We start from the raw sequence: 22,709 nt of genomic DNA, 5'->3' as shown, positions 1-22,709 counted from the left end.
TAGAGTCATCTCAAGAAACAATGTTGAAAGGATGATCAGTAGAGTTAAACCTCCTATGAAATAGTCACTTGAACAGTCCAGAATGGGTTATGGTTGAACATGAATGCTATCTTAATTCAGGGAATGGTTTGAAGATGATTTACATGGGAAGAAACGGTTTTGAAGAATTGAAGATTATTTGATGATCACATTGAGTTTATTTCTTTTTGTGATAACCTTGTTACTTGAAGTTGATCTTTGAAGTTCAAAGCCTCGTTCATATGTCCATACAACTATATCCAAAAGTGATATAAGAGTGATGATTCGAAATGAACAATGGGAGAAGCTTAACGTGAGGGGGAGAATTTCAACGAAAGACAACGAGTTATGAGATGATCATGGAAGAAATTCGATGGCATCGGTCTAAGGGGGAGATTGTTGGGATTTATATTTTAGACCGACGCATCGAATTAATCTTTGGGTGAAAAATATGTTATTTTGGTCTCAACCAAGGGTGGATGGCTTGAAGACCAAGTCATGCTAGACTAGTATAAATAGATGTTTTTATTCATTTGTCTAGTACGAGTGACTGTATTGTGTATATGTGAGATTTAGGGTTTTATCCCTTTGAGAGAGTCTCTGCCTCCAGGACGAGCTCTCCTGGTGGCGGCTGAGATATTTCTTAATTGATTGTATGTATGAATGTATGTATGAGTGTTTCATCTTAATGAGAATCATTCGACTAATATTTCATACTACAATTTCTATCTTGTTTGTGTTTTGATTACAATTGTTCATCCTACTTTATTGTTGATTGTTAATCAAATCAGGCTCTCTCCCAATACACCTCATCCGTCCAACTAACATCATTCAAAAGTGAATACGAGTTAGATTCGATCCTAACCCTAGATCCGAGCTCCACACCGTTGATTAGTAGTGACTATTATTCACGCTTCCGCACCGGGGCTCGGACATGACAGCTTCTTCTGTACTATTGGAGTAAACACTGGGTTTACTCGCAACTTGTGTTCAACAATCTTTCGCGAGACCCCGGTCATGTCTGCGGGCTACCTGATGTGCGAAAAAATATATATATATAAATAAAACACAAGTCGCAACGAAGCTTTAAAAACCAAACAATCTATCCTAGTTCACACAAACGGCAAGTGTACCGGTCGCGTATAGCACATATGAGGAAAGTCCGGATATCGAACTCGAAGACACGTGAAAACGTTTATAATCACTAAACTCTAACCAAGACTCACCAAAATATTTAATTGATTTTTTTTATTTGATTTAACTACTTAACTTAACTAAGTGAAAACTTTTGACAAAACTACAGAAACTTTGACTGCAGTGATAAAAACGTCTACATAGGTAAGAATCATATTGAAGGAGATGACAAGACAATGGATTGAAAACTCTCACGAAACCGGTCCTAAAGGATGACACAACTAAGGTTCGCTCAAGAAGGTCAGATCACCTCTCGGTCTCACTAACAAACTCTAACTTATCTTAGTTGATTTTATGAACAAACCGGGAAAACAAATTATTAACGTGTTCTAATGCCGACTCACCTCTCGGTCTCACCGACACACTAGCCTAATGGAAACGAATACTACGCAACCAAGGATAGAGGAACAATTCAACTTAACTTAAACTAGACCAACTAATCGCTCAAACACCCAAACTCGACAAGAACAAAAACCGCTCTCGCACGATCTTAATTCTAACAAGTAAAAGTAATGAGACGAGTTTACTTCTTATCACCTCTCGGTCTCTAAAAAGGTGTTTCACAACTGATTTTATCTAATTAATTTACCCACTTATCCCTACGGTTGTACTTCCCGCAAATAAACCCTAAACACAAAGTAAAGAGCCTTAAACATGCAACAACTAATCAAAACCGATTCAATTAATTAAAGCACGAGGTTATTAGGTATAATCAAACAAAACACAGCCACTAAACACAATCTAATTTACTGTTAAATCAAACTTTACATTAACAATTTAAGCCATGATCATTAACAATCCATATTACTAGTCAAAACCTAACAATATTCATCAAACCTAGGTAGAACAAACAAGATTAGCTACTCATTAAGTTTGGACAGCATCATACATTCGAATTAAACATCATATAACTCATCATAAACATAAGAAAACTCATTCAATGATCAAGAACAATCAAACACAAATCAATCTCTAAGTAACTTTCAAAACAATCCAACAAAAAGATCAAACTAAACAAGTTAGGGTTCTTGAACAAGAGATAAAGTTTATGAATGAATACTTATGAATTATGGCTGAGATTATGAGTTTAGATGATGCCTAGCAGCTGCACAAGACTCTCCTTGGTGTTCTTCTTCCTCTCCAGCCGTCACAACCACCAAACCCTAGCCGCCACTTAACCCCCAATACTTTCATAAAATAAACAATTAAGCATAAAAACCATGATAAAATCATAAGGAAAGTAAGTGTGTTTTACAACACATCAAACATCCCCACACTTAAGACTTTTTCTTCCCTGAAAAAGATTTGACTGCAGTTGGATCAGAATCGGAAAATCAAAGTCAAATCAAACATATAGGTTAGATTTTAAAGCTCAGAAAACGCAAAAACCGCGATCAATGATATTGTTGTCCACCTAAACCCATGCCTTAATCTTTACCGGGACAAATAAGATCCGACAATAATATTACTTAGTGGTTTACACAATTAAGACCCGCTTATTTTCAGCTTTTACCGGACCAGACCACCCCAACTTGACTTAAACCTCAAAGTTAGCAGATTTAAAACTTTGTTGCTCAATATTTATGAATAGTTAAGACGATCAAGGGTATTGTTTATCCACCTAAGCTTAAGCATCAAAGTCTACCAAGCAGCCATTAGATACGATTAAGGTTCAATTTATTAATAGCTAGTGTTCCCCACAACATGACATACCCCCGTTATCAAGCAATACCCTAAATCCATCACCATAGGTGAGTATGCAAAATTTCATCTGTAGGGCTTACACGTAGCGTGTCCCTTGTGGTCTGTTTCTTAATGGTAATGAGATGCGAGCAAGGGGACCCCACATGGCTAACAGCGTGGATGATCAAGTCTGTAGTGTATTTGTACTTTTGTACTTTTTGTGATCATGTTTATAGAATTATAAGGGTTTGCTCTTTGGCTTTATTTTAAATATCCACAATCCCACTTAGGAATTGTGAATACCCAAATGAATAGATTGCATACAGACCCATGGTCTCCGGACCCGAAGCATCCCATCAATACATGATTTAAGGTTATAAAACCATACGCCAATGAGGTGTAAAACACTAAACTAGCAGTTTAAGATTTATATCACAGGCTACACGGCATACTCTAACGTTAAACCTACCCAAGCATCATATGATAACGTATTCAAATTTTTAAAAACTCATGATACTTCCACTTTTTCATACCAAAATTTGAGGCTTGAGTATGGCCCGACCTTTCATTGATTATTTTCCACGGACAAAACGCTTTACCCACAAAAGATTTCCGTTTAACCGTTTTATCAAATTTGCCCTTTCATTTTCAAGGCTGAGCCTACCGACACATCCCAAGTTAAGTGCGTTTTCTATTATTTATCTCATATTATTAGTAGTTTGAAAAACCGATTTCCGATAAATATCATCATCTCCCACTTTAATGCAAAAGAAACTAAAAACAAGGGACATTTTTTTTAACATAAACAACGTACGAAAACGAAAAACAAGCGAAAACTTTTATTTTTTTTTTTAATTTTTTTCTACAACTAAGTAAAATAAATTCCCATCCCCACACTTAGAACGAAATCGTCCTCGATGAGAACAAGGAAAAGAAATAAAATAAAAATAAAACGTAAAGCATAAAATTAAAATTTGAAAGAACAGAAATTAAAATAGAGAACGGGTTACTCCCCTGGTTTAGATGCAGATGCTTCATCAGCTGTGTATGACTCGAACGAACGACATTATAGCATTTCATTCGCGGCCGCAACCTCGGGTGAACCAGTTCCAAAACGCCATCAGAGCTACCATGCGCATAATAATACCTGTAAAAACTCAAACTCGCTCGCATGTAGCGGCGTACAAAACAGAAAACAAAAACATTAAAAATAAACATATTTTTGTGTTTTTGATTTTTTTTGATTTTTTTTATTTTTATGTTTTTATAAATATAAATAAAAATAAAACAAATAAAAACAGATAATAAAGAGAATCATAATACAAACTCTACAACTCGGGTTGTCTCCCGAGTGATGCATCCATCACGCCTATTTCTCGGTGAATGAGTCAAGGTAGAACACCTCGACTGTCTGATCAGGTATCGGCTCTCCTATGTAGTGCTTCAATCTATGGTCGTTCACCTTAAACTTCCCGCTTCGATCTTGTATCTCAATCGTGCCATACGGGAAAACCTCAGTGACCGTGAACGGTCCCGACCATCGGGATTTCAACTTTTCCTGGAATAACCTCAACCGTGAGTTATACAGTAAAACCTTATCCCCACACTTGAACTGCTTATTACCCTTCAATTTCCTGTCATGCAGTTCCTTCGTATGCTACTTATACCGAAATGATTGTGCATATGCGTGATACCGGAGCTCCTCTAATTCGTGTAATTGATGGAAACGATTACCCTCTGCGGCGGGTAAATCAAGATTAACCCTTTGAAGGGCCCATGACGCGCGGTGTTCCAATTCAACAGGAAGATGACAGGCCTTCCCATAAATCATCCGAAATGCTGTGGAACTAGTCAGAGTCTTGTAGGCTGTATAGAAGGCCCACAGAGCGTCATCTAATTTGTCGAAACAATCCTGACGATTTAAACCAACCGTTTTCTCGAGAATACGTTTGAATCCCCGATTACTCACTTCTACTTGCCTACTAGTCTGTGGGTGGTAGGCGGTCGCAAGCCGATGGGTGACCCCATAACGCTTCAACGCCTTATCCATCTGCGAGTGGCAAAAGTGAGTACCTCGATCACTGATCAAGGCTTTCGGGACTCCAAAACGAGCAAATAGACTTTTTAGAAAACGGACTACCGCTCGGGCATCATTGGTGGGTAGTGCTTTGGCCTCAACCCACTTAGACACGTAATCGACGGCCACGAGTATGTATTTGTTTCCACGCGAAGATGGAAATGGTCCCATGAAATCAATACCCCAAATATCAAAAACCTCAAAAACTTGAATGGCATTCTGGGGCATTTCGTTTCGCGAAGAAATGTTACCGACACGCTGGCAACGATCACAACTCTTAACGAACAGATGAGCATCCTTAAAGATAGACGGCCAGTATAAACCAGAATCAAAGACTTTCTTTGCCGTAGAACTCACACCGTGGTGACCTTCAGTCGGTCCCACATGACAATGGCTCAAAATTTGCCATCCTTCCTTGACATCTACACACCTTCTAATAAGCTGATCAGCACCAATGCGGAAAAGATATGGATCGTCCCAAAGGTAAAATTTGATGTCAGCAAAGAATTTCTTCTGTTGCTGGTAAGGCATCTTTGGGAGGTATCCGTCAGCGAGATAGTTCGCGAAATCAGCAAACCATGGAAAACCTTCCTCTTGTGCAGTAACAAACATCAGACTCTCCGTCGGAAAATGATCGTCGATCCTAACTCCCGAATCTCCTAAATCAACTCCCTCTAGACGTGAAAGATGATCAGTCGCCACATTCTCGGCCCCCTTTTTATCACGGATCTCTATATCGAACTCTTGAAGCAACAGGATCCATCGGATAAGACGAGGCTTAGCATCCTGCTTGCTGAAAAGATATCTAATAGCGGAATGAACCGTGTAAACAATCATTTTGGACAAAACCAGATAGGACCTAAATTTTTCGAAAGCGAACACCACAGCTAAAAGCTCTTTTTCGGTGGTGGTATAGCTTTCCTGTGCGTCATTTAAGGTCCGGCTCGCATAGTAGATCGGATGGAAATGTTTATCCTTCCGTTGTCCAAGAACCGCTCCGACTGCGAAGTTGCTCGCGTCACACATCAATTCGAATGGTAACGACCAATTAACGAGTTTTTCTTTTAGAAGATCGAACGCCTCGATACACTGCTTAGAAAAAACAAATGGAGAATCCGTCTCCAAAAGTTTGGTCATGGGTCTCGCGATTTTAGAAAAATCTTTGATGAACCGGCGGTAGAACCCGACATGACCTAGAAAGCTACGAATTGATCTCACAGAAGTAGGCGGGGGAAGATTAGAAATGGTCTCGACCTTTGCGCGGTCAATCTCTATCCCCGCACTTGAGATCCGATGACCTAGAACAATGCCCTCGCGAACCATGAAATGACACTTCTCCCAGTTAAGGACTAGGTTGGTGTCAACGTAGCGGGACATCATCCTCTCGAGATTTGATAAACAATGATCGAAGGAACTCCCAAATACAGAAAAATCGTCCATGAACACCTCCATGGAGTCCTCGATCATATCATGGAAAATGGCCACCATACACCTCTGGAATGTGGCCGGAGCGTTACAAAGTCCGAACGGCATACGTTTGTAAGCAAACGTTCCGCAAGGACAGGTGAAAGTGGTTTTCTCCTAGTCGTCGGGAGCTATCAGAACCTGGAAGTACCTGGAGAAACCATCTAGGAAGCAGTAGTACTGCTGACCTTCTAAACGCTCTAACATCTGATCAATGAATGGGAGAGGAAAGTGGTCTTTCCTGGTGGCATCATTCAGTCGGCGATAGTCGGTGCAGACTCGCCATCCCGTCACAGTCCTCGTGGGAATAAGCTTGTTCCTCTCGTTGGTGACGACAGTCATGCCACCCTTTTTAGGAACCACTTGGACTAGACTCACCCAAGCACTATCAGAAATGGGGAAAATGATCCCGGCATCAAGGAGTTTAATGATCTCCTTCTTTACGACCTCTTGCATTTTCGGATTAAGCCGCCGTTGCGGCTGGACGACAGTTTTGAAATTTTCCTCCATGAGGATTTTATGAGTGCAAAACGAAGGGTTGATACCCTTGATGTCGATAATCTTCCATGCAATAGCCTCCTTGTGCTCTCGTAGCGCCCTCAACAACTTCTCCTTCTTGACCTCGGTCAAAGCAGATGCAATGATAACCGGAAGCTTCCTCTCTTCATCTAAAAATGCATACTCAAGGTGGGAAGGTAAATCCTTAAGCTCTAAGGAAGAAGGAGGACTCTCGACTGAAGGTCGGTCCATCGGATCGTCTCGTACGATCTCAGCAGACACGCCAGATTCAGGGGTATGCGACTCGGTGTCGTCATTTAAGGACTGATTGGTTACGACAACCATTTCAATCTCCGGAATCTCCCTATCGAGAATCTGGGTTTCGGAGGCAGATCCTCCACAAATTTCGCTGAGAAACTCCCCGACATGCTCCATGATGGTATCAATGAAGTATAAGGAGTCATCAGCAGACTTGGGGTGTTTCAGTGACTGTCGAACGTCAAAGGTGACGTTCTCATCCCCAACTCTTAAGATTAATTTACCCTCACAGACATCGATCAATGCCTGTGCAGTGGCAAGGAATGGTCGGCCCAGGATGAGTGGGACACTATCGTCATCGTTCATGTCCAGGATGACAAAGTCCACCGGGAAGATGAAGTTGTCGACACGAACAAGCATGTTCTCGACCACCCCTCAGGGATATTTCACAGAACGATCAGCAAGCTGGATACTCATACGGTAAGCCTCGGTTCGCCTAGACCCAACTTGCGATACACGGAATACGGCATGAGATTAATACTGGCACCAAGATCTACCAGCGCATGGACGACTGTATTATCACTCAAGATGCAGGGAATTGTGAAACTCCCAGGATCGGACATCTTTACTGGTAACTTTTTCTGCAAGACTGCAGAGCAACCAGCACTCAGAGGAATGGACGAGACTTCGGCTAACTTCTCTTTGTTCGAAAGAATATCCTTAAGAAACTTTGCGTATTTGGGCATTTGCGTAAGTGCCTCAAGGAAAGGAATATTAAGATGAAGTTGCTTCAGAAGATCAAGAAATTTGGAGTTCTGCTCCTCGTCTCTATCCCTACGGACTCTCCCGAGATATGGGAGTCTAGGTTTGTAGACTCTCGGTGGTGTGCTGGGTAATGGTTGGTTCTCGGCCTGTGCTGAACTTCTGGGGCTGTGCCTCTGATGCACCTTGGCCGGTGGAGACTCCAACTGAATCTCCTCGTCTACCTGCTCCTCTACATCTACCGCAGGCTCGTTAACGACTCCTCTCGTCGCCTCTTGAATAACGGGCTCGCTATGTGCCCCTGCACCGCTCCTTGTTGTCACAGCCTTCGCGAACGCCTTCGGATTTTGTTTAGTGTTACTTGGAAGTGTACCTGGCGACCTCTCATTTAGACGACTTGCTATCTCTCCTATCTGACGCTCAAGATTTTGAATTGACGCTCCTTGATTTCTCATGAATGACTCGTGATCCCGGAATTTCTCTTGAGTTTCTTTGTGACGGGATTCCTCTCGAGTCATGAGTTGCGACAGCATCTGTGTCTGCTGTGCCATCATCTCCTCTAACGTGGGCTTCTTCTCCCCACTACTCGTTCCCTCACCGGAATCCTGGAATAGGCTCTGACGTTGCTGGAAGCCGGACTGATTTCCGTTCCTCCAGTTGGAATTTTGGTTACCTCTTGTAGGTTCCCAGCCGGATCTACACGGAATATCTCGTTCTACGTAGGTGCGGAATCCCTACGTAAGACGTTACGAGCGTACAAGACGATACACGTTAACACGATCAAACACACGTTACAATAAACAAAGACACGTTGTATTGCAACTGGAAACACGTGATATCAAATCACTGATTACACAACTCGTAAACTCGTTACAACTCGAATCACAACTTCTCTATCTAAGCCGTAACCTAGCAGCTTATAAAGCACGACAACTTCGCCTAGCATGTTTAGGCGAAAATGTCCCTAACTTCGCTTGTTCCACAAGTTCGCCTATATCAGCGAACTTGTGAGAACTTCGCTTACATCCAAAACACAAATCCAACTAACTCGATTACAGACACTATACACTGAACTACTGACATCATGTACCAACAGACTCCCCCTTGGCAGTAGCTTCATATCTCTATCTTCAAGCACGTGTCTTGTAATCTTCAACAATCTTGTATCTTTCATCTTCAAGCATGAACTCCTTCTCGTACACAAACTGATACAACTGTTTGATATTTCCTCGCTTCTTTTTTCCAAGCAGGAATATAAAATATCTTTTTCTCGTTCAGCACCTGCAGATCAGCTTGAGACAAATTCACCAAGTGCATCGGATCATACACTCTCAGCAGCTCTTGTTCATCTTCATCCTCCATTACTGCTTCAGCTGTTTCACAATCAACATACCACCACTTCAAATCTTTGAGCACATCCTTGGGCATTTGTTTCATCGGTACTTCTTTTAGACACCGGATCGGCTTATACTTCATGATCATCCAAGGCTTGCCATCTGCTCTCATTCCTCTATCTGTGTCTTCAATAAGCTTTCCTTTCTGTGGTTTCAACAGCTCGAACTTTTTCTCCTTTATACTTTCCTTCCATACAATCTTTCCAATGACCCTAGCCATGTTATCATCACTCCTGTTTATCAACCCCAATCTGGCTAAGTCCTTCACTTCACACTCAGGCAATGTATTCAACGATCTCAACAGCCTCTTGAAGTACTGAACCCCATCATACCTTTTAATCACAAAGTGCCTCAACTGCTCATCATATAACCAGCATATAATCCCCTTTTTCGATTCAGCATAACCTCTAATGTTGTAACTTTTCTTGAACATAGTAGGGACCGCCGGTTTCTTAGTCTTTACAAACCACTGAGCGTAGCCTTCTTTCCATCTTGGCTGCTCTTCCCATTCTGTCTCATCGCTTCCCATATCTTGACTCATATCTGCCTTATCAACTTCCGGAATTTCATGCTCAATGTTCTCCTCTACAATCTCTCCCTCTTCAATCTCATTATCAATAACAATCTCTGCCCCAATCTTCTCTATCTCATCAACCGGTAACACATCCTCATCACCTATAACATCATCTAACATCATCTCAGCATCTACGACCACCACATCATCACCCGAACCTCCAACTGCACTCGTTGACTCCCCCTGAGATGTGGAAGTCCCAAGAGCTTGTTCAGTTCTTGGCAACTCTCCACCTGCACCTTTCGATGCATTGGGATCATCGTCTCTATCATTACGCTTCTTCGTCCTCAGCTCATCACCCTTACAGCTCGTCTCCCCCTAAGATGCCAAGAACAGTTTCAAAGCGTCAATTATTTTTCCATGTTCGATCAGCAGGGACGACTGTATCTGATTCTCTGCAACGAGACGCTGAATAGCATGGGTCTGGATAAGATTTACCCTTGATTGTTCTGCCACGACACTTTCAAGTGCTGCTATTCGTTCCGAATCGGATAAGGTTGCATCGAAATCAAACCTCAGATGTGATATATCTTGAGTGTACTGAGGAGGGATTTCCAATGTAACCGGGACCTCAGAAGTAGGCATAAACGTAACCGCAGGTGGTATCGTAACTAACAACCCTGCAGTAGCTACAACTGTCGACTCAATAAATCTTGCCACGACCTCCGTTGGAGTAAGAGTTGGAGGTGGCAAAGATACAATCTCCGGAGTCGAGAGTTAGAATGTAGTGGGTGGGATGCCAAACGAGGATGAAGTAGCCACCACGGGAACGTCCGTGGCGCTTGTCCCTGTAACAGGCAATGATGTAGGGACTATAGTCATACCAGACAGTGCGGGTGGAGAGAAACGTACCACCCTTGAGCTCTCACCAGCTCCCGAACCTGCACCTGTCCGTTCCCTTCTCGATCGACGGACCAACTGATGTACTTCTTCCTCAAAGTCTGACTCACTGTCATCATCGACTCTCTTCCTCTTCCCATGAATCCGTTCTTGTGTTACCAAAATTCGTTTCGCTTCAGCCACTTCATTATCTGAAGAATCAGAATCAGCCTCAGTCGTAGCTGCCCTAGCAACATCCACACTAGTAACCTGTGCAACCGAGACTTGCACATTTTCCTCTGGATCAACACGTTCCATATCAAAGAAGCCTTGACCACCAAACGCTTCATCAAGGTTTACATTTTCCTCCGGTGACACAACAGGAGCAGCAGGTATATCTTGTTGTACCTCAGGTGGTTGAGGTGCTCCAGCCTGTTGTGGTTGAGGATCCCGAAACTCGTCCCCTCGAGCTGGAACATACTCTGGGTTGATTAAGTACCCGAATAATGGAGTATGTCGAGGACGGAGCTCAGGCTTGCTTCTTGCACTGGATGATCTGCACTGAGCGAAGATCCTCTTGCTTACACTTTCCACATATCTAATTGGTTGGCGCTGAGGTAACGTGGGAGCAACATGATTCAAGATCATTTGTAGGAATCTTGGATACATAAGAAATCTCTCACGCGCCACCGCTCTTCTCTGACGATCTATCTCGTAAAATACCATCTGACTAAAGGTGTAATGCTTATTGTAAGTCAGTGCAGTCATCGCCGACTGCATGGTCACGCCCATCCCGTCTGTACCGGCCTTTCTTCCCGACATACACACGATCATCACGTGCATGAGAAAGTGCCACTGGTCTAGCAAGAACCCCTTGCGTCTTTGAGTATCCCCCAAAGGACCAGAATATCCCATTCTCAGAAACGCACCATCTCGAAATGGAGCCACAAAGTCTGTAGGATCGTCTCGCGTTTCATCCCCAAACTGTAACGCCACCCTGATCTGTTCAGACGAGAACTGTACTATCTGATTATTGACCGTTGCACGCATAACCGGGGGCTCGACTCGACAGTCATATTCCACTGTCTGCCAGAAATCTTCAATGTTTGGCAAAGATATAGGCAGTGTTGTGGTAATAGCGTGGAATATACTCAAGCGAAGTAGAAATGTGATGATCTCGCGGAAATCATCAACACCACTCGCATCCGGGTCCAATGTGATGTACATGTTATGCCCCGGGAAAAACTGTCGGTTGTTGTCTCCACCTTCATCACCACCTGCACCACCTGCTCCAGCTACAGCTGCCATTTCTGCAATAAAAACAGACTAAGTTAGAGAAACGTCGAGGCAAATCACAAGTTCGCCTGTTACCATGAGCGAAGTTATGATTTATTCTGTATAAGCGAAGTTAGAGGTGGGGCGAAGTTGGGAACAACTTCGCCTCAACTTGAACTTCGCCTGATCAATGTTAAGTAAAAAGGGCCAGGCGAAGTTAATGATAACTTCGCCTAACGACAACTTCGCCTCATATACTGTTACCTATTTAATTATCAGGCGAAGTTAAACCTCAGGCGAAGTTACGGATAACTTCGCCTAAACTGTAACTTCGCCGGAATATGAATCGGCAACAGTTAGACTTTCAATACGACGTGTAGTTGGTGAATTTGGAGATTGAGGATCTCGTAAAACATGTTTTTGAGACGATCTAGACGCGCAAGTTGATTACGACCACGTAATAACAAGGTTGAAAATCGGGTGTTGAGGTTTCGACAAAACGGGTCGCGAATCGGGTCGATACGACCTTTGATTAACATCATTGACAGTGATTATACGATTAAATCGACACTACACACCTATAACTCGGATTAGAAACTGAGAATGAAAACACAGATTGATCGAGATATCTTCGCTTAGGGTTACTGGGATATAAGTTCGCTTGGTTTGAAAATAATGAAAAGCTTTGACCAAGAATTTCTTTATATAGGGTCAGAGATTATACAGGCGAAGTTTTGGATAACTTCGCCTATTGCAGGCGAAGTTATGGATAACTTCGCTGATTTGAAAATTTTCACAACAAACCCCTATAATTTTAACAATTTGCAATTAAGTTTTAAAACATCCTTTAAAGCGTTAAATGATACGATCAAGACCAAGTAACCAGGTATTAAATCATACAACTACATAAGTAGAAAAATTTTTTAAAATAAAGTACACGGGATCAAATTTCAGTCTCGACAGGGACTACCATGTTTTAGAAAAGATCCGAACAGGAATCATACTAATTACGTGACTGTCACACAGATCCATGTTTAGCTGTATTATGACATAAAGAAACAGGTTGTAAGCAGGTAAATAACTTAAAATGGTTTTCATCACTTCTGTGATACGGGTTAGGTTCAATTAAGCTCAAAATTTAAATGGGCAACACCTCAGAGATTATGATGCCTCCTATCTATTCTCAAAGCGTATTTGGCTTTCCCCAAGTCACCCCGAGTTGACCTCGACCCGTAGTGTCTGATTAAATAGTAAATCCTCTTCAATCTTTAGACTCTTCTTCCCGTTCTCTTTCTTACATCTTGATTGAGAAGTATTAACATTATGAACTCTAGAATGTCTCAATAACACACACACATTTTTTTTTAAGTATTTACACAACTTCAGAGTAGTAAACAACTGCAAGTCCCGAATCTGGATCACTGCAGTTTCTTGACACGCTCTCTTCACGGGAATCAGAACACTCACGGGCTCGTGTATGACTGGGTAATCGCTTTTCTGCCTATCATTCGGAAAGATATATGCGGAGACCTACACAACTCTTAAGGAGTTTCCACGTAAAATCGAGTAGATTTAGTTAGTATCACTTCTACTTTTACGCACCATAAAAAGCTACCATGACATACAATGACTGTTCTAATGTCTTTTAGGCCTAATAACTTCACTAGTTAAGCACACAGAATCAGTTTATCTATCACTTTCCAAGGTTGGATCAAATTTCTGTTAAACATAGTAAAGGAACTTCTTACAAAGTAGTAGACTTGAAAAATAATTTCATCTCCCAAAAAAAATTTTAACTTCTATCGCCCCGATCAAGTCGAAGTCTTCAGGTAAACGGCTATCCTAAAGATCCAATGGATCAGCTGGACCGACCACATACAAGTATGTGTCCTTCTAAATAAGTATGAACGACTAATTTTCAGCGAAAGAATTAAAAACACATCATAAACCGCCCCAGTCACTTTCAGTCATCTGGTTAATGGCTATCCTCATATTCTACAAGTAGAAATGAGGACCAAACATATCCGAAGATATGTCCTTCAAATTGAGGCAACCGACAAAATTCTAAGCGATAGTGACGTTTTTTTTTAATCAAAGTCACAAAACACGGTTACTCGGGATTGATCATCCCATTTAGCTCAACAAGGTTTTGAAAACGATTTTTGTCAAACGCTTTAGTGAACAAGTCAGCGAAATTATCTAACGTATCAACCTTTTCGAGCACAATCAGTTTCTTCTCAGCACAATCCCGTATAAAATGATGACGGATGTCAATATGTTTAGTTTTGTTATGCTTTACGGGATTGTTAGTTACTGAGATAGCAGCAGTATTATCAATGCAAATAGGAGTATGAGTGAAATTCAGACCATAATCGCGCAACTGTTGTTGAATCCAAAGAACCTGGGAGCAGCAGTTGGATGCTGCCATGTATCTGCTTCACAGGTTGAAATGGCGACTGAGGTCTGCTTCTTGCACTGCCATGACACTAATCTGCCTCCAAGAAACTGACATCCACCTGTTGTTGACTTCCGATTCTGATTGCACCCTCCATAATCAGAATCCGTGTAGGCGACTAACTCCAAGTCTCCTCCTTTCGTGTACCACAACCCTAGCTTGGGCTTGCCTTTGAGATATCGCAGTATCCTCTTCACACCCTTCAAGTGAGATTCCTTTGGGTTTGCCTGAAAGCGAGCATAAAGACAAACTGCAAACATAATATCAGGTCTAGAAGCAGTTAAGTACATTAAAGAACCTATTATTGCCTGATATTGGGTTGGGTCCACGTCTGCATCGTTGTCTGAATCAGCACCCAATTTATGGTTGACGCAGACTGGAGTATCAAATGGAGTGCTGTCCTCCATCTTGAAGCGTTTGAGAACGTCATGGACATACTTAGTCTGATGAATGAACATCCCATCTTTCTTCTGATCAACCTGCAATCCTAAAAAGAAAGTTAGTTCACCCATAGCACTCATTTCAAACCTCTGTTTTATGATGGCTTCAAACTCTTGACACATTTGACTTTTGATGCAGCGAAGATGATGTCGTCCACGTAGACTTGAACCAGAAGAAAGTCTCTTCCATTTCTCTTAACGAACAGTGTACTATCTATCCTTCCCCTTTCAAATTCTTTCTCAAGCAAATAATCGGATAGAGTTGCGTACCAAGCACGAGGGGCCTGATGTAGCCCATAAAGCGCTTTACTTAGCTTGTACACGTGGTCAGAAAAGTCTGGGTCAGGAAAACCCGGAGGTTGCTCAACGTACACAACCTCATCGACTTTACCGTTAAGAAACGCACTCTTCACGTCTAACTGGAACACATTCATCTCCTTGTGTGCAGCAAATGCCAAAAATAATCGAATCGCTTCTAATCTCGCCACAGGAGCAAACACTTCATTGTAGTCGATCCCCTCTTGCTGATTAAAACCCTTTACAACCAGCCTCGCCTTGTTCCTGATAATTATCCCTTTTTCATCTCTCTTGCATTTGAAAACCCATTTTGTGCCAATCGCATGCACATTTTTCGGTTTTGCAACCAAATTCCAAACCTCCATCTTCTTGAACTGGGCTAACTCTTCTTGCATGGCTTCAACCCACGAGCTGTCCTTGAGAGCCATTTGATAGTTCTTTGGTTCAATCTGACTTATGAAGCAGGTGTACAAGCATTCGTTAATGATGCCTGTATCTTTAATGCTTGTGTAAACACAGGTGTGCTCATTCAAGCTTTGTCTTGTTTGTACACCGTCGGACAGATCACCTATCACGTTCTCCAAAGGGTGATTTTTGTGAACTCTCGTAGTCGGAACCGAACTGACTTGCAGATTGTCTTCCAGGTTCGAAGGTAGCTCATCAATGGGTGATTGTTGTTGAGAGTGAAACGGATTGAAGAATTCCTCTTCTGTAGAGGCAGCAGGGGTATTAACAGCATTTGACGAGGAAGGCTAACATTCATCGTACTGCGGTCGTTGCACATAATTGTCTTCCTCATCATAAAGCATCTTCGTAGCAGTTCTCTCATCAACTTCTGCACAATCCAAGTAAGGCATGTTAAAAGATTTAAAAAGCCTATCATAGTCGAAAGCCCCAGCGGGTCCCGTGCTTGGTATTGGTGATTTGTAACTCGTGATATCAGTGTTACACACCACCTCAACGTTGCTGGTAGATATATTAAAGACTCGCCTGTTGGGAGTCCCAACAACATATCCGACTAAAATACCTTCGTCGGATATTTCACCAAATTTAGAATTTGTCTTTAATATCGAACACGGGGACCCTAATGGTTCAAGTACACTCAAGTTAGGCTTTCTCCCATGCATAAGTTCATAACATGTTTTATTCAATCTTTTAACAGTTAAAACTCTATTAAGGATATAACAGGCTGTAGCAACAGCTTCAGCCCAGAACACCACAGGAAATTTTGAATCAGCCAACATGGTTCTGGGTCCTACAATTAGCGTTCTGTTCTTCCTCTCAGCCACCCCATTTTGTTGCGGAGTATACAGAGCGCTGTACTGGTGTTCTATCCCTTTCTGTAAGCAGAAGATCTCCATCTGATAGTTTTTGAACTCAGTCCCATTGTCACTCCTGATGTACTAACCTTTTTCCCCATAATATTCTCAACCTTGGTAATCAAATTTATTACCATCTGAACCGTTTCATCCTTTGACTTCAGGAAATTTACCCAAGAGTATCGAGAGAAATCATCAGTTATCACCAAGCAGTATGATGTTCCACCTAGGCTTTTTACATTCACGGGACCGAAGAGGTCCATGTGAAGTAGGTCTAGGGTACTGACAATTGAATTAACCTTCTTGGTGTGATGGGATTTCTTGTGTTGCTTTCCCTTTTTGCACGATAAGCATTGGTCTTCAAAGTTGAAATTCTTCAAGGGAACACCCAGCACTAGCCCATTCTTGACAATGTAGTTCATTTTTCGAAGATGAATATGCCCCATTCTTCGATGCCATAACTCGGACTCCGATTCAGTTGCTTTTGACAGAAGACAAGATTCTTCTGTTGCCATCTCAGTCGACCTCATGTCCATAACATACGTATTCTTTTCCCTTGGAGCCTTCATTACTATCCAATCCTCTGGTATCTTGAAACCAGGATACAGTACGATCGCTTCATTCTTGGTAAAGTGCACTGTGTAATCTTTGTCACAGATCTGCGATACACTCAGCAGATTATGCTTCAGTTCTTCAACGAAATTCACTTTCTCTAACGTCATTTTACCATTAGTCACCGTCCCAATTCCTGTAATCCGTCCACCACTCTCTCCAGCAAAACTTACTCTTCCTCCCTGAACAGGTTTCCATTCGTGTAACAAACTCTTGTTACCCGTCATGTGCCGGGAACAGCCGCTATCCACAACCCATAGATTGTTTGCAGCCCTGTTCAACTGTTCCTGCACGATTAAAGCAGAGGATTAAAATCTGGGGACCCAAGACCTATTGGTCTTGGGTCGATACATCCCGTACTTTGGCTGTCCAAAGTTAGTATTAGTATGATATCTGTAAGTCCTAAAAGGATACCTTCTTGTAGATTGACTATGAGGCCATCCAAACCTTCGTGAATTAAATGAATTATTACTCATGATTTGGTTGTTAACAGGGAAAAACTGAGATCGATTTCTTTGAAAACCTGGATTAGTCCAATTTCTGAACTTTGATGAGTTTTCATTTTTACCATTATAGTGATTACTGTTAGTTCTATTCTCAGTTTTCGAATGCCTCATACCTCTGAATCTCTGCTTCAGAGGGCAATCAGCAATCAGGTGTCCTAATTGATTGCATCGGAAACAACTCTTGTGTTCAACTTTCTTATCAATAGTTGTTTTAGATGTTGAGGCTGCATTACTGCCCGTTTGTCTAACATATGGTGGGACATACGGGTTTAGTGGAGAATTCTTTTCATTTGATTTATGTGCCTCTCCACATCTTGGTAATACTGCCTCTTCTTTTGTCTCACTCGACTCGGATGTCTTGTCCGAATTTGATGAGACAGGACTAGGAGCAGAAATCTTAACATTAGAAACAGGCTTACTCGTTTCGCCTTTACTAACTTCTGGATCTTTAATCGTAACCTTAACCGGAACTGTCTGACCAATTTCAACATCAACAGATTTCTGATTACTAGGATCATAAGTGTAGTTATGATTATAAGGTGGTGGAACTTCATGATATCCAATTCCTCCCATTTTAACTGGGGAACTTTGATGACTTACGAGGTGATCAAGTATAGCGGAGGAAATTTCTAAATTGCTCAAGTTTTCTGTTTAGTTCCACCACTTTCACCTGGTGATCAGCTATCTGTTTATCCCTTTCAGCTATTAGTTTGGTTTTCTCTTCTAACACCTCATAGCTAAGATCAATTACTTGTATTTTCTCAGCCAGACTAGCTTTAAGACTTCTGATATCTTTCTCACTAGCTTTTATTTTTACCTTGTAACTGTTTTCTCTAGCTTTAGTGTAATGATGATCTTCTTTTAATGTTTTAAATTGAGCATCTAAACTAACAAACTGATCAGTTATTGTTGTCAGTTGTTCAGACAGATTTTCACATTTCGTACAAGGGAGTTTAGTACTTACCTCGGAGAGCTGATCTGTCACTTCTGCCATGTAAGCTTGATTTTCTCCAGTCACTTTCTCACTTCCTGCAGTTTCGATGTTCGCCAAATTGGCCTGTTCGAACACTTCCTCAACATGCAGATTCCAATTGTATTCCCCGTTCTGTCTGGAAATCATGGCCTTATTCTCATTACCACCCCCACTCTGTTTTGTAGACCTATTTTGACTGCGTTCTACACGTTCATTTGTGCACTCCTTCGCAAAGTGGCCATTCTGTTGACAGTTATAACACCGCACCTTTGACTTATCAAAACCTGGTTTTTCACCAACAAACTTTCTACCAGTCTTCTTCATAAACCTTTTAACCCTTCTTATAATCATCGCCATCTGCCACTGCAGATCCATCTCTTCCAGATCATCAGCATCGATCTGATCATAGTCTTCGTCTAAAGTTGCAGGATCAACAATCTTGCCTTTAATGTAATTTTCATACGAAGCAATGAAAGATGCATAGAGAGCAAACTGCTGTTCAGCAGATTTAACACTCATGGGCATCTTAGAGTAGTTGTTGTTAGGAACACTTGAAGAGAAACTACCCTTGGTTGCTTGAGGTTTAGAAGCATTTGTACCACCAGCTACAAAGCACACATCACCATTCATGTTGAGAGATACATGACCTTCATGTGTTGAGTTAGCGCCCGAGTCTCCCTTTGAGTAGCAAGCAGATGATTCAGACTTCGAACTTGAACTTGAGTTAACTTTTGCACCATACATTCCTGGATCCTGAACCTGATCAGTTGGTGTCTCTTTTCGAACCATGTTAAGTTCAAAAGTTCGTAGTTTGTTGACTGCTGTTTCCAAGTCATAGTCGGCAAACTCTTTGTCTTCTCTCATCAAGACAGTGTACATCTCCCATTTCGGTGGGAGAGCATCAAGAAGCTTTTCGACGATCTCCTCTTCTTTGTAAGCAATAGAATAATTGCTGAGTTCAGTCATCAGGTGATAATATCTCGTGATGATATCATCAAGTGATTCATTCTTCAAATACTTGAACACCGAGAATTGGGTTTTGAGTAGTTTAATCTTGGATGCACGAATCCCTACATTACCTTCAAATCGGTTTTCAAGTGCTTCCCAAAGCTCTCTGGCGGTTTTATACTTCCTGAAGGTGTGAAGAATCTCTTGTGGAAGAGCCATTGTAATTGCAGCATGAGCTTTGCTTTCAGCCTCGTACATTTTCTTTTCTTCCTCTTCCATCTTGTTGTATTTCTTAATCTGTTCACGACCCTCATACAGAGCAGTTGGTGGAATGTATCCATCTTGAATGCACACCCACATCTTAGCATCTTGGTATTTAACATACTGCTCAAACCGATCCTTCCAAGCCACGAAATCGGTACCCTTTAGCGTCTTCGGTGCCTTAGTAGCTGAACCCGCTTCCACTTCCATCTTCACCAGTTCCGTAATATTTATTGAAGTCATCTTTTACGAAACAAAAACACAAAGAAATCCGAAATACAAAAATTTTATTCTTAACAGTACTGTAGGCGAAGTTAAAGTTAACTTCGCTTAAGTCTTATCTTCGCTTGAATTCTTAACTTCGCTCCCTTTTTAAATTCGCCTGATTTGGCGAAGTTGTGGATAACTTAGCTTGAGATAAGCGAACTTGTGAGGTAGGCGAAGTTGTGGATAACTTCGCTTGAGATATGCGAACTTGTGAAGTAGGCGAAGTTGTGGATAACTTCGCTTAACCTTATATCTTCGCCTAAACCCTACAAACAGTAGCGGCAACTTCGCCTGATGAACACGATGATTTTGCAGGTTTGATTTCTGGATTTTGCGAGGTATGTGAAGGTGTAATGGGTTGTTTTTGATGGTGGGAGGTGAGTAGGACACAAAAACTCGGTAAACTGGTCCCGCGAATAGTCGAACGGAACGATTTCTACACCCGCGTGATAATCCCGAACCACACAATCACGAGCAAAAGCTCTGATACCAATTGTAGGTTCCCAGCCGGATCTACACTGAATATCTCGTTCTACGTAGGTGCGGAATCCCTACGTAGACGTTACGAGCGTAGAAGACGATACACGTTAACACGATCAAACACACGTTACAATAAACAAAGACACGTTGTATTGCAACTGGAAACACGTGATATCAAATCACTGATTACACAACTCGTAAACTCGTTACAACTCGAATCACAACTTCTCTATCTAACTTGTGGTCTTGGGTCGGGCCTTGAGTTGTAGTTTTGAAACTTGACCAAAAAGGCCCCTAGAATCTTCCAACTTAACTCTTTTTTCACCATCTTTCAAAAATCTACAATTAACATTTAAACTTTGTAAATTATTGCACTTAACCCCCAATACTTTCATAAAATAAAAAATTAAGCATAAAAACCATGATAAAATCATAAGGAAAGTAAGTGTGTTTTACAACACATCACTGTCGCGAAGCAATGGCGATTGATATGAATGATAGCCACACTAGTGCGAGTCAGAACTCCGACCGCACCGTGTGCTATAGAATGATGGCCATTGAAGTCACCAATCGCTTCCCTACCCAAGATAATTTCATGCTTTGATCTTGCTGGTAAAACCAAAAACTCAACCTCTTCGGTTCTTGAATCGATTTCGTCACTGAGAGTGACCGGAAAGGATATTACCCCTCGCGGGTGCATCACTTCGCCTCCAAATCCAGATACAAGAGCGTAATGGGTTTCAACCTCTCTTTATCTTCCTCATCTAACTGCTCAAAGCACAGTTCGTACATTATATCCGACGTGCTACCAGTGTCAAAGAAAACGTACTGTGAGCGATAATGGCCAAAAATATTGGTGATAATCAAAGGATTCTTATTACAAGGACCGCCTTTGATTCGTGGAAAAATCACAGGCTCATTTTTTCACTCTTCATCTAGGAATTCTCTCCTTTTCCCGCTAACCCTGTGTCCACCTTGAATCATATGGACATTGAGATCCTTTACTTGCTTTTTGGGCGGCCCCTGATTATCTCGCGCGGGAGCCTTACCAATCCCGGGTCTTCCACCCTTGACCAAATGTCCAAGCTTTCCTGATTTCACAGCCGCCTCAATTTTAATTTTTAGAGCAACACACTCGTTCGTATTATGACCGATGTCGTCATGATGCGAACAATGTTTCTTGGAATCAAGGAATGATCTCCTTGTGAGTGGCTGTGGTTTCCTAAAATTCACATCCTCCGTAGTGAGGATTTCAGCGGGAGTCTTTGAAAGTGGAGTCCAGTTGTTAGAGCCTCGAGTTGAGGAGCCTGCTTTGTTTTTATTGCCACTCAGATATCTGGCATCAAATGACTTAGACGCCTCCACGGACGGCTGGAGTCTAGACCAAATAGTTCCCTTTTCCTGCTTGTTCAGCCGCGGAGTTTGGAATTTGACTTTTAAATTCTATTTCTGATTATTGGTTGCCAACGTCTTTTGGGTTCTTGCGAACAGCTTCGCCGCAGTCATAATATCATTCCAAGACGTGGGCATACCATCTTTTCCAGTCAATGTCCAAATTAGTTCGTCACTCTTCAAGTTTTTGCGGAACGTTCCCCGCAACATATTTTCACTTACTCCGCTGGTATTAAGACTTTCATTATTAAAACGGGTAATGAAGTCTTCAATAGACTCATTGTTCCGCCTAACAACGTCTAATATTTCGGACGGATCACGAGTGTGTTTTTTTTGCTGGCTGAAGTGCTGAGAAAAGTTGGCTACAAAGTCATCCCAGCTCTTGATTTGTCCGTCCGGAAGCTTCTCAAACCACTCCCGCGTTGCACCAGTAAAAGTTAATGCGAACATATGGCACCAGTATGGGAGAGTCCAACCGCTAACTCCTTCCACAGCCACAAAGTTCAGTAAGTGATCACTAGGATCAGTCATCCCGTCATACTTCCCTACGCATTTTGGGATTTTAGCATTGACTGGAAATGAGGCAGTTGCAATTCGTGCAATGAACTTTGATTTTTCAGCGAAAGCAGCCAGACGATATGCTTAGAAAAGTTTTCCTCAGCATCACTGTGATAACCCGTCTGGCGAACTACCGCATGCGGACGGCTAGTTCCTTCGTGCAAATGAAGGCGGCTATCACCACT

At 41.9% G+C, this 22,709-nt stretch overlaps 1 protein-coding gene and 1 pseudogene across 1 annotated transcript; both read right to left on the bottom strand.

Annotated features, from left to right (window-relative positions):
• The window catches only part of LOC143636452 (uncharacterized), a 159,661-nt pseudogene extending 153,852 nt beyond the window's left edge, over positions 1-5,809 (bottom strand).
• A 15,689-nt stretch (positions 5,810-21,498) lies between these two features.
• Positions 21,499-22,497, bottom strand: LOC143636451 (uncharacterized). The gene is made up of 2 exons (XM_077104039.1): positions 22,107-22,497; positions 21,499-21,881 (listed from the first exon to the last, which is right to left on the bottom strand). Exons 1-2 carry the CDS (start codon positions 22,495-22,497, stop codon positions 21,499-21,501), a joined length of 774 nt encoding a protein of 257 aa, XP_076960154.1.
• Between the last annotated feature and the right edge of the window lie 212 nt (positions 22,498-22,709).

Source organism: Bidens hawaiensis, unplaced genomic scaffold (genome assembly GCF_021521415.1).
Source record: "Bidens hawaiensis isolate Kalapana, Puna unplaced genomic scaffold, B.hawaiensis_p1.1 tig00007954_1, whole genome shotgun sequence".
Lineage (NCBI taxonomy): Eukaryota > Viridiplantae > Streptophyta > Magnoliopsida > Asterales > Asteraceae > Bidens > Bidens hawaiensis.
This window is presented reverse-complemented; position numbering and strand designations above follow the sequence as displayed.

Excerpts from the sequence above, each read along its gene's own strand:
- LOC143636451 (XM_077104039.1), bottom strand. The coding sequence starts at position 22,497 with ATGACTGATCCTAGTGATCACTTACTGAACTTTGTGGCTGTGGAAGGA. Across the intron at positions 21,882-22,106 it reads GACATTGACTGGAAAAGATG|GCTCCTCAACTCGAGGCTCT; the intron begins GTATGCCCACGT and ends AAAACAAAGCAG.